Raw genomic sequence first — 13,619 nt, 5'->3', positions numbered from 1 at the left:
ATCGACGCTGTCGTGCTTGCGGCCTTGACCATCGCCAGATGCTGCTTCAGCGACCGGCTTGCTGACGACTTCTCGACTCCCTTACCGTTGCGTCACTATTCGCCAATTGCTGAGCCTGTGCGCCCTTACGCAACGGCCTCCGTCCGATTTGCTGCCGTTGACCCCCGACCGAGGCGCCTTCTCTACCCCGACATTTCTTCAAACCAACGGCGGGATCGTCATTTTCTTTCGGGATTATTTTCGCTTTTTCTTCCTCTATTTTTTCTCCGCTTATCCTCTTTCTTGCTTATTGAAAGACAAAGTCTCGGGAGAGCGGTGTCCGAGAACGCTACTCGCACTGTGGGCACACTACTGTGAAGGGGAAAAGGTGTGTCGCAACGACGCCTTGGGCTGGGACTCGATCGCCGAATATCTTTGACTTGGGTGTTTATCGCTACGGACGAGAGTGCGGTTTTTTTCTTCCTTTTCGAGAGGTCCCCATTTCGGCGCACCTCTTAGCACAGAGCCATGATGAGCTCTGCAACGTGGAACACGCAGGACCAGGCCATGGCCGCGGCATCAGAGGATGACTTTCAGCAGTTTCTCGACATCAGCGGCATGGCCAACATGGGCGACGGAATGCAGTTTGATTTCCAGGGTTTCCAGGATGACGGCTCCCACTCCATCATGGCGCAGCCTCGCCAGACCACCGATGCCATCATGGGCGACACAGATCCCTCCAGCATGATAGCCAGAAGCGACGGGCTGCTACAGAACCACACGCCGGCCATGGCGCCGCTGCCCTCCCACATGATGGCGCCGTCAGCGTCACACGAGGCTATTTCCAACATCGACGCCCAGATCCAGTACCTCCAGCAGCAGAAATTCCAGCAGCAGCAGCGGCAACTGCAGGAGCAGCAGGCGACTTTCTTCCAAGGTCACTCTGTGCCCCCGACGCCGCAGAGCCTGGAGATGACGCCTGGTAGTGGACAGTTTTATTCGCAGGCTGAGCAGATGCCATCAAGAAGTGCCTATGACAGGAGTTATCATCAACGGTTGGCCGAACAGGATGTAAGCTCCCCCTTTTTTCTTTTTTTTCTTCACTCCTTGTCCTTGGCCCTTTCTTGATTTGTGAGTTTGAATTGTTTTTAACCAGATAATCTATAGATGGCATTTACTCCTCTTGTCTCGCCTGCTGTCACTCCTCTGGATCCCCATTTCAACATGGATAATGCCTTTACTGTGCCGGGAGCATACTTCAGCCCGCTCACTTCGCCAGCACTCCATGCTCAGAATGATTCATCATCAAATTACGACCACACCACTCACTCAAACAACTCACCGATAGAGATGGATCTCGAGCCCCTAGTAGTCCCTGCAGTCAACTTGGACCTCTCAAAAAAGACAAGAAAGACACAGGCCACCAAAGCTAGGAGTAAGCCTGGCGTCAAGAGCTCACCCATTTCTAAACCACTGAGACGAAAGACAGGACCTAGCCCGGCTATGGTATCCCAGGTGCTGAGCGAGGTTGAAGAGAGGAATCTGCAGAATGAGCACGGACTACTTCCATTACCCGCTGCTTCTACTGATGGGTCAGATGAGAACGCATCTGTTTCGCCAGAGAACCTTTCAGAGATGCCTCCTCCCCCGATTCCCACCAGACGCTCAATGAGCAAATCGCCTTATATAAGACCGCAAACGAATATGCAGTCAAGTCACGCAACTGCGCTGCTCGAAGAACAACACCTCCCTCACCCTGCCACGCCAGCTTCACTGATGAAACTGCCTGCTTCCAAGACTAAAAAGCTCGCAACAAGCCATCAAGAGCCCCAACTATCCGACAATATCGAATCACTTGAACTCCCCGAATCAATATCGAACCCGACTCTGGCTGGTAGTCTTGCCAACGTCCGAATTGCTTCCCTAACCCCTCGACTCGAACCGAGTACAGCATCCAAGGGAGTCACATTTCAGTCTATGCCTTCACCCATTGTGAGAGCAACAGGAACAAACTCAGCAACCCAGAGCCCTGTTTTACTCCCTGGGCCAGCTGGCTCTAGCCAGCGAAAGACACCGCAGCTATCTGCCCGGAACAGCCGCAAGCGGTCTACGGGATCGGTCCACGCCTCTCCGGCTTTGCTGCCCAAGATTTCTCCCAATATCAAACCCCTACTTCCTGGGACTCCTGGAATGTCTGTCGAGGATCAAGCATCGCGACTGTTGATGTCAAAATCAAATTATCAAAATATTTTGGAAGGCAACCAAGTCCCCGGTGTATCTTACCCTAGCGAGCTGTCGACAAATCTCACGTCAAAGCGGACATCGCACAAAATTGCCGAACAAGGTCGCCGTAACCGAATCAACTCTGCTTTGCAGATCATGGCGAGTCTCCTCCCGGATGGCAAGAATAAGATAATTTCGGGTGACGACAGTGATAAAAAGGACGGGAAGCAATCCAATGCGTCAAACAGCAAAGCTAGCGTCGTGGAGAATGCCATTGTCCATATGAAGAGCCTTGAGAAGGAGAATGTGGATTTGAAGCAAGAGATTCAGGCCTTGAAAGAACAGCTTGAGAAGCTGACAGGGTCAAACGGTGGCAGTGTCGATAAGACGCTGCCAATGATCAACGAGGAGCAACCTGCCGGTGGAGGAACGGGTGTCGAAGAAGATATGAAAATGACGACGGACGAGGCAGTAGACGAGCCCAAAGAAAGCAGCTGACGTTAATACTGGAGAGCATATGTGCTGAGCAGAGCATTAAAAGTTGGAGCAGGAATATGGTGTTATTAATGGGATACGATCATTATACATGATATTGCGTCTTGTGGTGTTTCCGGTCGGTAAGGAGTAGAGAATGGGGAGGAATCATGGCATATTTGGGTGGCCTTTTTACGATTTCTCTAGTATTCGATTCCCCCCTTCTTACTTTCTTTGTTCTTGATATGCATTGATGTCAACTGGGGAGATAAGTTTCTGTTTTTGATTTGCCTTATATCTTATTTTGTTTCTTTATTATCTTATTATATGCATGATAGTGTAATCTAGACTCTGTGGAGAGTAAACTCCTGAATATCATTACGCAACTGAAGGCGTATTGTTTCTTCTTTATAATAATTTTTATGGTTATTAATTGGAATGTAGTCGGCTTTATCGCATCGTTTGGTAGTTGGTACTGCTTAGTAACACCGTGCTGTGGTATATATAGCGATGCGTCACATTGAGAAGGATGGGACAGTTGTGGGATATATATTTACGGAGACTTGATTGATGTCTTGTTCTCCGCTGCCAAAACGTCAACGTCTAATTGTTCCATGACCTCCAAGACCAGCTTGAGGCCTTCCATGAAAGAGTTGACGGCAACTCGCAGCATGCGATTCGTAGTCGCCTGATATTCCACCTGCAGCACTTGCGCACTCTCCTCGGGCTCCGTCGATGAAGTAGAAACGATGGAGAAATGTCTTTGGACGAGGGGCGATAGCTCGGGGTCGACTTGGAGGGCCTTGAGGGCTGTGGAGGCGAGTCGAGGTGTGGGGAAGGGAAATTGCAGATGTCTGTGAGAACCCAAGATTTTGGGTGTTAGAGATTGAGAGATATTAGAGAGCGAGGATGAGGAGGTTTGCTAAAAATATATCGATTGGCAGGGAAACGAGAGGAGTAAGAGGGGACATGGTAACTTGCATGCTGCATGGGAACTTGGGATCGGAACTCATTGTGACGGGACAACCGGCGAGCGGTAGGGGAGTTTGGACCGAGACAGCGGCGCAGATTTGTTTCTCTTTGTCTCTTCTTTTGTTTGATATGGAGATTTTTTTCTTTGTCCCGGCGCTTTGTAGATGAAGTCGACAAAGGACTCTGCGCTCTCTTTTCTTTTTTTATTCTTCTTCGCTTCGTTCGACAAGGCTTAAATGAGGGCGGCTGAGTGGCTGGTGCGCGTCGGGATAACAGACCGGGGTGGTGATGTGGATCTGCAGTCGTTCAACGGCGCTGATATGCGAGGAATGGAAAGTCGAAGCTTTTGCGCCTGATGATGTGACGATGGTGTGTGTGGAATGCGCCCAGCAGGGCGTGTCAGCCACAGCCGTGGCGCGAGCGGCGTCGAAGCCCAACTGCGGGCATAAAAAAAGAAAGACGGGGGCACGTATCTCCGCAGCGAGCTAGCAGAGTGCCAGCAGAGCATCAGCTTGGACCATGTTGTGATGTTGCCGTGGTGACGCAGCCGCGACCCGCTAATAACAGCTGCGCTGGCGCTTTAGGCGTTGCTTGCGCCGGGGGAAACAGGCTTCATAGGGGCTGAAAGGGCCCTGTAAGAATAACATCTGCAGCTGGGCTGGCGGGAACCCCTGTTACAAAAACACCGTGACGGCCCATACGCATCACCAGGTCCAAACATCACCGGCTTATTTTTTTTAATCCTCTCGCTTCCCCTCTCGCTCACGTCTTCCTTTCCTCCTTCCATCCCTTCTTACTCTCTTCCCTCCAAACGAAGGCTTGGCCTGTCTAGTCTTCTTCTTCATTAATTAATATCTTTGCTAGGAAGCCTTGGTTGAATAGCATTGAACGGAAGAAGAGACTGGAGACCAAAGGAGACCAGAGACCGAGAGCAGACAAGGTGTATCCATCGTGCAGTCGCCGCAAATCACACCCCCCGGAATATCCGCTATCCCCCCAACGTATTGTTCTTCCTTTGCGACGAGACGAAAGACTCATCGACGGTGAATTATTACGGCTTCAATTGAGCTACTCTGGTGATTTTTATTCAATATAAAAATCCAGCCGAGGCAATATCCCCCTTTTAGCAGTCGTTTTTGTTGTTTACATTAACCGATCACACGACCCTTTTTTGGAGCTTCACCGCAGCTTTAATTTCCTTGTTTTGCGCACCTGCACCGCGCAATTCAATATCCCCTTTACATCCTCAATCTGCATTTTACATTGTGGTATATTAGAATCGTTCGTCGAACAACGATACGCTACTGCGATCTGCGAAAGGCGAGCCTGAAAATATGGCTCCTGCTACCAGACACTCCCAGAACCTGGGCCATGTAGTCGAATACATTCCAGGTATGACAGCTTCCTCTCAAAGATTCTTTGGCTTTTCACATTGAGCGCTGGGATTTGTTTCGCAACAAGCGCCCAATTGTATTATTTTCTGGCGCTAACAGTTTGGTCGATTCGCAGACCGACTATATCTCGGCGCCTACGTTCGCACCCCGGATCCAGATACGCCGCTGCCCGGCACCGAATCGCCCCGAAAACGAGCTTCTCGATATGCCGACGGCGCTGCTCCGGCGCCTCTAGTCACCAACAAGAACCCTCCCTGCTACTTCACCGTCGATGACACTCTTCTGTACAACGCGTTCCACCACGACTTTGGCCCTCTGCACATCGGCCACCTGTACCGGTTTGCCATCAAGTTCCACGATATTCTGGGTGCCAAAGAGAACCGAGATCGACCCATTGTCTTCTACAGTCTCGCTGACCCGAGAAGTGAGTCTTTGCCGCATTCGTTCGAGTCGATTTTTGGATGGCCCAACTAACGGATTAAATCATTGTAGGCCGCGCAAATGCCGCTTGCATGCTGGCTTGCTACATGGTTCTGATCCAAAACTGGCCGCCTCACTTGGCCTTGGCCCCGATTGCTCAGATCGACCCTCCGTTGATGCCCTTCCGAGACGCTGGCTACAGTCAGGCCGACTACGGAATTAGCGTCCAAGACGTCGTATATGGTGTTTGGAAGGCCAAGGAGGAGAAATGCTGCGATTTGGATAACTTTGACTTGGACCAGTACGAGATGTATGAGCGAGTCGAGCACGGCGACTTCAACTGGATTACCCCCAACTTCCTTGCTTTTGCCTCTCCCCAGCACACGCCGGTGGCCAAGATCACTGAGGGCTCTGACCTGTATCCGCTGCTACCTAGGGACGTCGCTGCAGTCGAGGATCACCCATTTCTTCCCCAGCCATTCAAGAATGTGCTCTCCCACTTCTCCGAACGCAATATCGGCTTGGTCGTCCGATTGAACTCACATCTTTACTCTCCGTCTTACTTCGAGTCCATGGGGATCCAGCACATTGATATGATTTTCGATGACGGAACCTGCCCCCCTCTTTCCATGGTTCGTAAGTTCATTCGCATGGCTCACGAGACGATTACCGTCAAGAAGAGAGGCGTAGCTGTTCACTGCAAGGCTGGTCTGGGCCGTACTGGTTGCCTGATTGGCGCTTATCTGATATACCGCCATGGTTTCACCGCCAACGAGGTTATTTCTTTCATGCGGTTTATGAGACCTGGCATGGTTGTTGGACCTCAGCAGCACTGGCTGCATTTGAACCAGGGAACTTTCCGCGAGTGGTGGATTGAGGAGCGCATCGAGCGAAAGCTCAGAAGGGAGTTTGCCGCTGCTGCTGCCGCTGGCGGTCACCAAGTGCCAAGCACACCTATGCGAGCTACGAAAGTTTCGCGACACACTCAGGCTACGACACCCTCCAACCGAAGCCCATCCAACCGCACACCACTCAGCGAAGTAGACCACGATCGCAGTAGTAATGTCGGAGTCCATGAGGACTATTTACCAGCGCCAACACCTGGTCAGCCGCGGAAGGCAGCACGGGATCGGCACCATCACCATCCATATGGTAGATCGGGTTCTGAAGAACAGATCTTGGCACAAGCAGCAGAGGCTGCTGCTGCTGCGGCACCGCCCCAACGCCGTTCCCAGGGCAATCCAGAGGTGGAGGAAGAACAGCTGCACCATTTGCGGATGCGAAAACAACGCAAAGCAGCGCAGCCGTCCAATCGAACTACCGAAAAACCATCGACAAGTCAGAACACGAGCTACGTGATAGACAACGACGCTTCCTTTGATGCCGAGAATATAGGGACTGTAAAACCTAAATCTGCGGAAAGACCCCCCAGCCAGTCTGGTACACTTGCCAAGGTACGCGCGAGACGGCAAGCTGCGGATTCACCGTTGCGGTCCAAGGAATCTGCTGGTGTCCGCAAGACCAGTGGCCGTGTTGGGAGCGCCGGGGCAGGGGTATCACCAGCGGCTTCGTCAACCGCTCGAAGAGTCTCTGGCACGTCTTAGGCGACCGTGACCAGACGACGAGCTGGAACGGCCATTCACAAGGAAATGGCTGAGCATCTTGTAAACTTTTCATCTTAACGATCATGACTTTCACGTTTTATTCTATTACGAGCGATTCATGCGTATGCATATACACGGGCGTTTTAGTATTCCAAGGCGAGACGGGCGAGAAGCAGGATGACATTTATACCACCATACCACCACCACCACTACCACCGCTACTACAACGCTGGAAGTTGTTGTCTTTGCGATTGTTGGACAAAGAGGCATTTTCCAAAGTTCTCATTGTGACCAAGGAATGTCGACTTTTGACAAGTTGCCAGAGGGAAGCTGAACATGAAGAGGAAGAGGGGGCGAAGAAGAAAGCTAACATAGGCTCAAGAGAGAGAGAACGAGGAACGAGAACGCTACGATGGCGACGGCGCAATGGACGGAAAGGCAAAGGACGGAATCTGGGGGTATATTGGCTGTTTTTTCTTAACGTTTTTTTTTTTTTCTAGCACGGTACTGGTTATCCTTTTTTTACGACTTTATTCAGCTCTTTTCCTGTTATCTCTTCTCTTTCTTCTTCTTCTTCTCTTCTTGCTCTTCATACTTCTTATTCTCTTTTTGGTTACGACTGCCGACTTGGTCTGCTGAGTGTGGAGTTGAGCATTTGGGTAATGTATAACATTGCTGATGTCGGTTGCTTGTTTGACTATGGAAAGAATAGGGGAAGTGGTGGTGGGGTGTTTGTTCATATATCAATTTTATGCATGATATTCAATCAACTTTTCTAATTAATTCTCAACTGAGTTTCACAGAAAGTAATTTTCATGATTTGTGACCGTGTTACAGTAATAACATTGGTATTTATTTTTCTTTACCGATCCCAGCTCTTCTATATGCTTGCTATATACCTTTTCCTATCTCATTGCTATTATGCTATGCTGACCATCATTATCATCATACTCTTTTTACTCATCATCATCGATTCATCATAAATCGTATTACACCCGGATACTCTCCAGCTTACTGACAACCTCCTCCATCAGCTCTCCAGCCTCGATACTCGTCATGTCCTCATCTACTCGCAGGCACATTTCCACAACTTCCTTGTACTTCTTGCCGACTTTGCTCCCCAATGCCGGAACCAGCACCGCAAGCACGACTTTATCGCGCCAGCGCTCGGCAGAGTAGTGCGCCTTGTAATACGCCTGCAGGACCTTCCACATCCCAATCTCGAGAAGCACCAGCCCGAAGCTGTAAATGTCAAAAGACTTGATGTGTGGGCTGCCGCGCAGAGAGCCTGGGTGGCGGTGCAGGTCTTCGATGGACGGATTCTTGGGCGCCACGGATAGTGCGGTGTCGAGCTCCGGGCGGGAGGCGTCGAAGCCGCTAAGATATGGGTGCGAGATGTCCGGGACCAGGGCGGCCGATGCGGTGGGTGAGTTTGCAGAGGTTGAGAAGGCGGAGGGGAAGAAGAGAATGTTGGAGCTGCAGAGGGACTTGTGCAGCCAGTCGAGTGAGTGGAGGGACCAGACGGCCACAGCGAGGGTCTTGGCAAGGTGGATGCGCTCGTCCAAGTCGGGGGTTTTGAGGTCCGGGCTGGAGATGAGCGTCTTGAGGGTTGAGTGGGATGATGCAGGGGCCTTGTAGACGAGGCCGTAGCGGCTGTTGGCGGAATCGTCTGTGTAACCGAGACAGTCGATGCTGTGCAGATCCGGGTGGCATTCTGACGCCGAGTGCATCATACGTGCCAAGTCGTCCATTCGGCGGACATGTGCGACACGCTCCTCAATGGCTTCACGATCGTAATCCACCCACTCGATGAGGACATCCCCCGCAACATTATGATGTCCATGACACCGGCGTTGAACACTACTGCTGCTGCTCCCCTTCTCGACGACGTGGCTAATGTCCAGAGCACGGCGATCAACTTTCAGGGCGAACGTGGGCTTAAATGAGGACTGGGGCTTGCTGTCGAGGTTGATGCGCAGCTTCTTGAGGGTAGCGGAGTTTGTGAGCTGCGGGTAGATGCCCGAGGAGGCGTTTTCGAGGAGGGAGAGCTCGGCGAGGTCGCGCTGGGCGCGGTCGAGGAGCTGGTGAGTCCAGGCGCGCTGGAAGGAGGGGACTTGGGAGGGGGGGAAGAGGCGTTCGAGGCCGTCGTTGAAGTCTTTGACTTTGAGTTAGCAGCTATTCTTCTTGATGGGTGGTTTGATATGTACCTTTGAGGTCTTTTAGGAGATTAGTAAACTTTTCCTTGTCTGTAAGGGGCTACATGTTAGTATATCCCATTTCATCATCATAATCTCATTCTCACTCTCGCCTTCACTTTCACTCGCATATAGAGATAGATGATGCCTTACCTCCTATCACCCATTTTGTCCTTAACCCAAGCTCCTTTCTCCAACTCCTCTCATTTGTGGTCGTACTTGTCCTCCTCTTTGTAGCTCCATTTGCCTTCTTCTTCTCATCATCGCCCTTGGACTCATGGCCGCCATTCTTCTCCACCGCCTCTTCACCCACCAGCCCATACCGATCCTGCAGCTTCCTGAAATCCGTCACCGTGCCGTGAAGCTGCTCCAAGATCTGCGTCGCCAACACTCTCAGCTGCGGATTCCTCTCGCTCAGATGCGCATCAAACTTGCCCTCGGCGACGCCCCATTCCCTGCCCCAGACCGTTAGGCGCATCTCCTCGATGCGCACCTTGCACAGCATCCGCTGGCTGTCGGCATCGAGATTGGCCGCCGTGGTGAAGTAGCCATAGGCCTTGACGCAGCCATCGAATAGCTGGCCGATGAAGCCAATCACGCCAATGGCGGTGCCAAGTGCTTCCGCCATTGGTAAGTATGCTGCAGCACTGTACTGTAACCCCGGTCGGATGGATGCAAGTTTCAGGTAGTGGAGAGGAGAGAGAAGACCACTTGGTCTCTTGGCGATCCTGATCGCCTCTAAATATGAGTAGTGGATTTCACGAAAAAGTGAAGAGAAAAAAGGCACTGAAAGGTAAGGAGAAGACCAAAAGAAGAGAAAAAAAAAGTTCTATGAAATGAAACCCAAAAAGGTCCACCGCATATGCAGCTTTCGACTCAGCCTCATTATTTTTTTCTCCCTATGTTTCTGCTGCGTTTATCGTTATGCGCTGTATCCACCTAATCTGACTACTATCCTGACCGCTCGCTATAGGCCTGTATAATTCCGCTGGGTTTAGCCATATTTTTAACACTAAAATAATACGTTATACTATCTCCGACTTCTCCAATTTTGAGGATGAGTAATGAATGGACAGGGCATCAAAGTCAGCAAACCTCTTAACATGGCACAAGATACAGGGTACGATTAGCATCATTGTGGGATAAAAGCCTGTGTGTACCTATAGAGTATTATGACTTGGTGTATTGTATCCGCGATTAGATGGTGGGGGAAACTCGTTGTACCGCTGTTGAAGCTGTCTTTTTGAATTCGATGCATTTCATTCAGCTTACTCAGCCTGAGGGCAAAAAAAGCGAAGCGTAAGAATAATGGCGTCTGTCTGGATGGAAATTGGTAGAGGTTAGGATAGAATATATACCTTCCGAGGAATACCATTTGACTAATTGGATTTGCCAAAAACGGCCAGTAGAAGCAGTAATACGTTACATACCTTCGGTGTAGTAATACCATGGACCGATCCTACTGATACATAGGTACTAATATATGGCGAGCTGACGCAGTCGGCTGGGCTGGGTACTTGCAGCGCCCAAGAAGTAATGTCTTAGTGTGTTGATATGGCCGTGGATTCATACGGAGGACCATATGCCGAAATACGCAAAGAGGAGTTTATTCTTAGCATCAGGTTTTATTAGTCTTTCGGAGAATTTCATTTCTAGATGCCGGCCCGCGCTTCCTTTGCGGAATCAGTTTGCTGTTATTTTCCTGAATCAGCCAATGCTAGAAGCAAGCTTGGCAAGGTACGGGCTAATAAGAGAGCTGCCCCGCCTGGACAAGACGTCTTTAAATAGGTATAATTGTATATGTTTGTATGTGCACATGCACTTAACTTTACATGTTTATTGTAAGTACTTAAAAAGTATATCAAGTATATCCATATGCTTGTAACTTAAATAATAACCTTAATATTTCTTGATTTTCTATTATAATATCATATTAATAATAATAATATTTACTTCTAATATACTATGTAGCTACTTAATAATTTTATTATTTAATTTACCTATTAGTAATGCTAGTTTAATGTAGATCATTTATACTTTTCTTTATAATATTACTAGGGTATCTCACTAACCCCTGCGATTCATTTGGGTTCCTGATAAACACGACATCCGATCCTTTGAAGAGGTACGAAGGACTTGTACCTATCAGTCGCCAACATTATTGCCTCTTCTGGCGAATGCTGTTTTCGCCCGGAGTGTTGGTCCGTACCGTAAAGCAAACCGCTTGTGGCGTTGCTACATTCCAACCAAAATGGAGTGTCATTTATAGGCAGATGGCGTCTTTCTCGTCTTCTTAATATAAAAAGGTGCCAGAACAACGAGAATTCAACTTTCTACGACGTCGAATTGCTGACGAGATCCATATCACTCATTTAGTTCCATCATGAGTCGGCCACATATCTATTTGCATCCCCAATGCGGGGCCTGTGGTGATGACTTCAGTCTTGGGCAGAAAATCGTTGCGGGTATTGATATGTTTCCACAATCTCATATGTCCATGACGTCGTTGCTAATACCTCAACATAGTCATTCGCAAGACTCGCTCTATTCAAGTCATCAATGCATATACTTTCCCTGACTATGGTGTTAGTGATGATACAGTGCCAGATATCGATTGGTACTTTTGCCGCAAGCCCTCATGCTCTCAGTGTAACGATGGAGCTGCGGAAGCCGCAACGATCCACGTCGATTGTTACAATTTATTTCGGCAACGTTGCAAGACTAATAATTCACTATATCGTCTGTGGCTGACGGCAACCTGGAGAAGACCTTGGCATGGGGCTCCATCCCTTCGACTGGCCCCTGATGTCGATGCAAACCAAACGATGCAGCTTGCAGCCACAGCTTGTTCCCTACCCCAACTGACGGCAGTCCCAGGGGAGATATTACGCATGATAGGGGAATACGCTCAACCGAGCCCTCTTAGCCGCTATCGTACTGTTCTCGACCTGGTAGCTGTTTCGAACAGCCAGGAGCTGAGCCGGCAACTATCATTGCCACTCTCCAAAATCGCTTCCTGGGAGCGAGGTGGACATGCCGTGGCCAATAAGAATCTCCATCCTATCGTTAGAACTACAGTTGATAACTGGGGATTAAAACGAATTGAGGGGCTGGCGGAAAATCCCCCATTCACCGGTAAACGATCGGATACGGAAGTTTATATCATAGAGACGCAGGAACGATTAAGAGGCGTAGTAGTACAATTTAAAGTATGTACCACTGGATTACCACAATTCAGAATATTTAAAACCATATTAACGAAAAGATACAGTCGGGCCTGGCTCGTTTAGATATACCCAAAGAATCAGCCAATCTTCAGCTCTGGGACACTCCCACGCCGCCCCCCTTAGAGAGTCTCCGAAATATGCCAAAGATTACAAGCACCACACAGTTCGGCACAATTGATCTAAGAAGAGCGAATGCTCTTACATTTTTCGTAGCAAATGGATCCACCCTTGCTGTTCATGGCCATACACGGAGAAGACCTCGCCCCCAAGCGACGTTTGATCGACTTTCACGGCAACGGCAACGCCACACTGCTTGGATCTATGTTCCAATCCCTTCAAAAGACCGGATTACCCATTTTGGAATTCGAGCTCCGCACAGATTCACAAAGTCTCCATGGGCTGTCGCCGACTATTCTTACTTGGTATGGTATTTCCCTTTCTTCTGAGTCTGGCTCTCGTCTAATTTGTATAGTTCCGCTTCGAATTAGCAGGTGATGTTATGATCGGTTCCCATTTTCTAGGACCAACGCAAGATTTTTTATGGCCTGTAAAAGAACAGCTGCTGCTCATCTTTAACATGGCGGAACTTGCGGCCATCTCAACAATGAGTGCTTATCCTAACCAAAGCAATGAGATAACACCTTTTGCCCGGTTCAGCAAGCCTCCTTTCCAGGAGGCATGTTTCTCATCTGCTCCCCTGGAGAACATATCACTTCTACAAATATATTCGGATGCTGAAACCGGTCTTTGTCGGGGTATGCTCGCTGAATACAGTAATGGTTCCCAGCGGACTCTTGGCGAATGCCGAATTGGCCTGGATCCAGTATGCAATTATAAGAATCCTGCATGCTTTTGTTTCACTCAAGTCACGCGTAATCGTCCAGGAACGGCTATTGAGTTGAAAGGAGCAAAAGTGAGCAGCACTTGCGAGCCTGAACACAAGCATGCCGAAGAGGGGTGGTCATGTTTTCCGATGCATGGGACCATTCAATTCTGGTTTACGAATGAGCAATCCATCCTAGAGGTAATATTGGACGAGGTAGAACCGAGGCCTTCTTGCGGGTGTCCCCTTCAAGAACTTTGTTGAACTCTCTCTAATACAACCAGTCCCGTGCAAATTTGTATAAGAAT

General features: G+C 49.4%; 5 protein-coding genes across 5 annotated transcripts; 3 read left to right on the top strand and 2 right to left on the bottom strand.

Moving 5' to 3' along the window:
• The first annotated feature begins 286 nt into the window (after nt 1–286).
• Nucleotides 287–2,965, top strand: GGI43DRAFT_346443 (uncharacterized protein). Its single transcript, XM_083202200.1, has 2 exons — nt 287–1,050; nt 1,147–2,965. The coding sequence occupies exons 1-2, from the start codon at nt 508–510 to the stop codon at nt 2,698–2,700; spliced, it is 2,097 nt and encodes a 698-aa protein (XP_083061667.1). The 5' UTR covers nt 287–507; the 3' UTR covers nt 2,701–2,965.
• A 264-nt stretch (nt 2,966–3,229) lies between these two features.
• On the bottom strand, nt 3,230–3,689 carry GGI43DRAFT_382796 (chromatin DNA-binding EKC/KEOPS complex subunit PCC1; the record flags this gene model as incomplete). The annotated part of the gene is made up of 2 exons (XM_083203285.1): nt 3,230–3,530; nt 3,646–3,689. The coding sequence occupies 2 exons, from the start codon at nt 3,687–3,689 to the stop codon at nt 3,230–3,232; spliced, it is 345 nt and encodes a 114-aa protein (XP_083061666.1).
• A 1,293-nt stretch (nt 3,690–4,982) lies between these two features.
• Nucleotides 4,983–7,581, top strand: GGI43DRAFT_433502 (phosphoprotein phosphatase CDC14; the record flags this gene model as incomplete). The annotated part of the gene is made up of 3 exons (XM_083209754.1): nt 4,983–5,040; nt 5,158–5,466; nt 5,535–7,581. 3 exons carry the CDS (start codon nt 4,983–4,985, stop codon nt 7,064–7,066), a joined length of 1,899 nt encoding a protein of 632 aa, XP_083061665.1. The 3' UTR covers nt 7,067–7,581.
• Nucleotides 7,582–7,886: 305 nt separating this feature from the next.
• GGI43DRAFT_346379 (HeLo domain-containing protein) lies at nt 7,887–10,056 on the bottom strand. Its single transcript, XM_083202199.1, has 3 exons — nt 9,415–10,056; nt 9,274–9,312; nt 7,887–9,221 (listed from the first exon to the last, which is right to left on the bottom strand). Exons 1-3 carry the CDS (start codon nt 9,887–9,889, stop codon nt 8,056–8,058), a joined length of 1,680 nt encoding a protein of 559 aa, XP_083061664.1. The 5' UTR covers nt 9,890–10,056; the 3' UTR covers nt 7,887–8,055.
• Nucleotides 10,057–11,372: 1,316 nt separating this feature from the next.
• GGI43DRAFT_402325 (uncharacterized protein) lies at nt 11,373–13,618 on the top strand. The gene is made up of 5 exons (XM_083205678.1): nt 11,373–11,567; nt 11,638–11,726; nt 11,788–12,470; nt 12,533–12,910; nt 12,961–13,618. Exons 2-5 carry the CDS (start codon nt 11,645–11,647, stop codon nt 13,573–13,575), a joined length of 1,758 nt encoding a protein of 585 aa, XP_083061663.1. The 5' UTR covers nt 11,373–11,567; nt 11,638–11,644; the 3' UTR covers nt 13,576–13,618.
• The last annotated feature ends 1 nt before the right edge of the window (nt 13,619 follows it).

Source organism: Trichoderma evansii, assembly GCF_050947405.1.
Source record: "Trichoderma evansii strain SZMC 28006 chromosome Unknown GGI43scaffold_7, whole genome shotgun sequence".
Taxonomy (NCBI): Eukaryota; Fungi; Ascomycota; class Sordariomycetes; order Hypocreales; family Hypocreaceae; genus Trichoderma; species Trichoderma evansii.
Note: the sequence above shows the minus strand (reverse complement) of the source record. Positions and strands in the feature narration are given on the sequence as shown.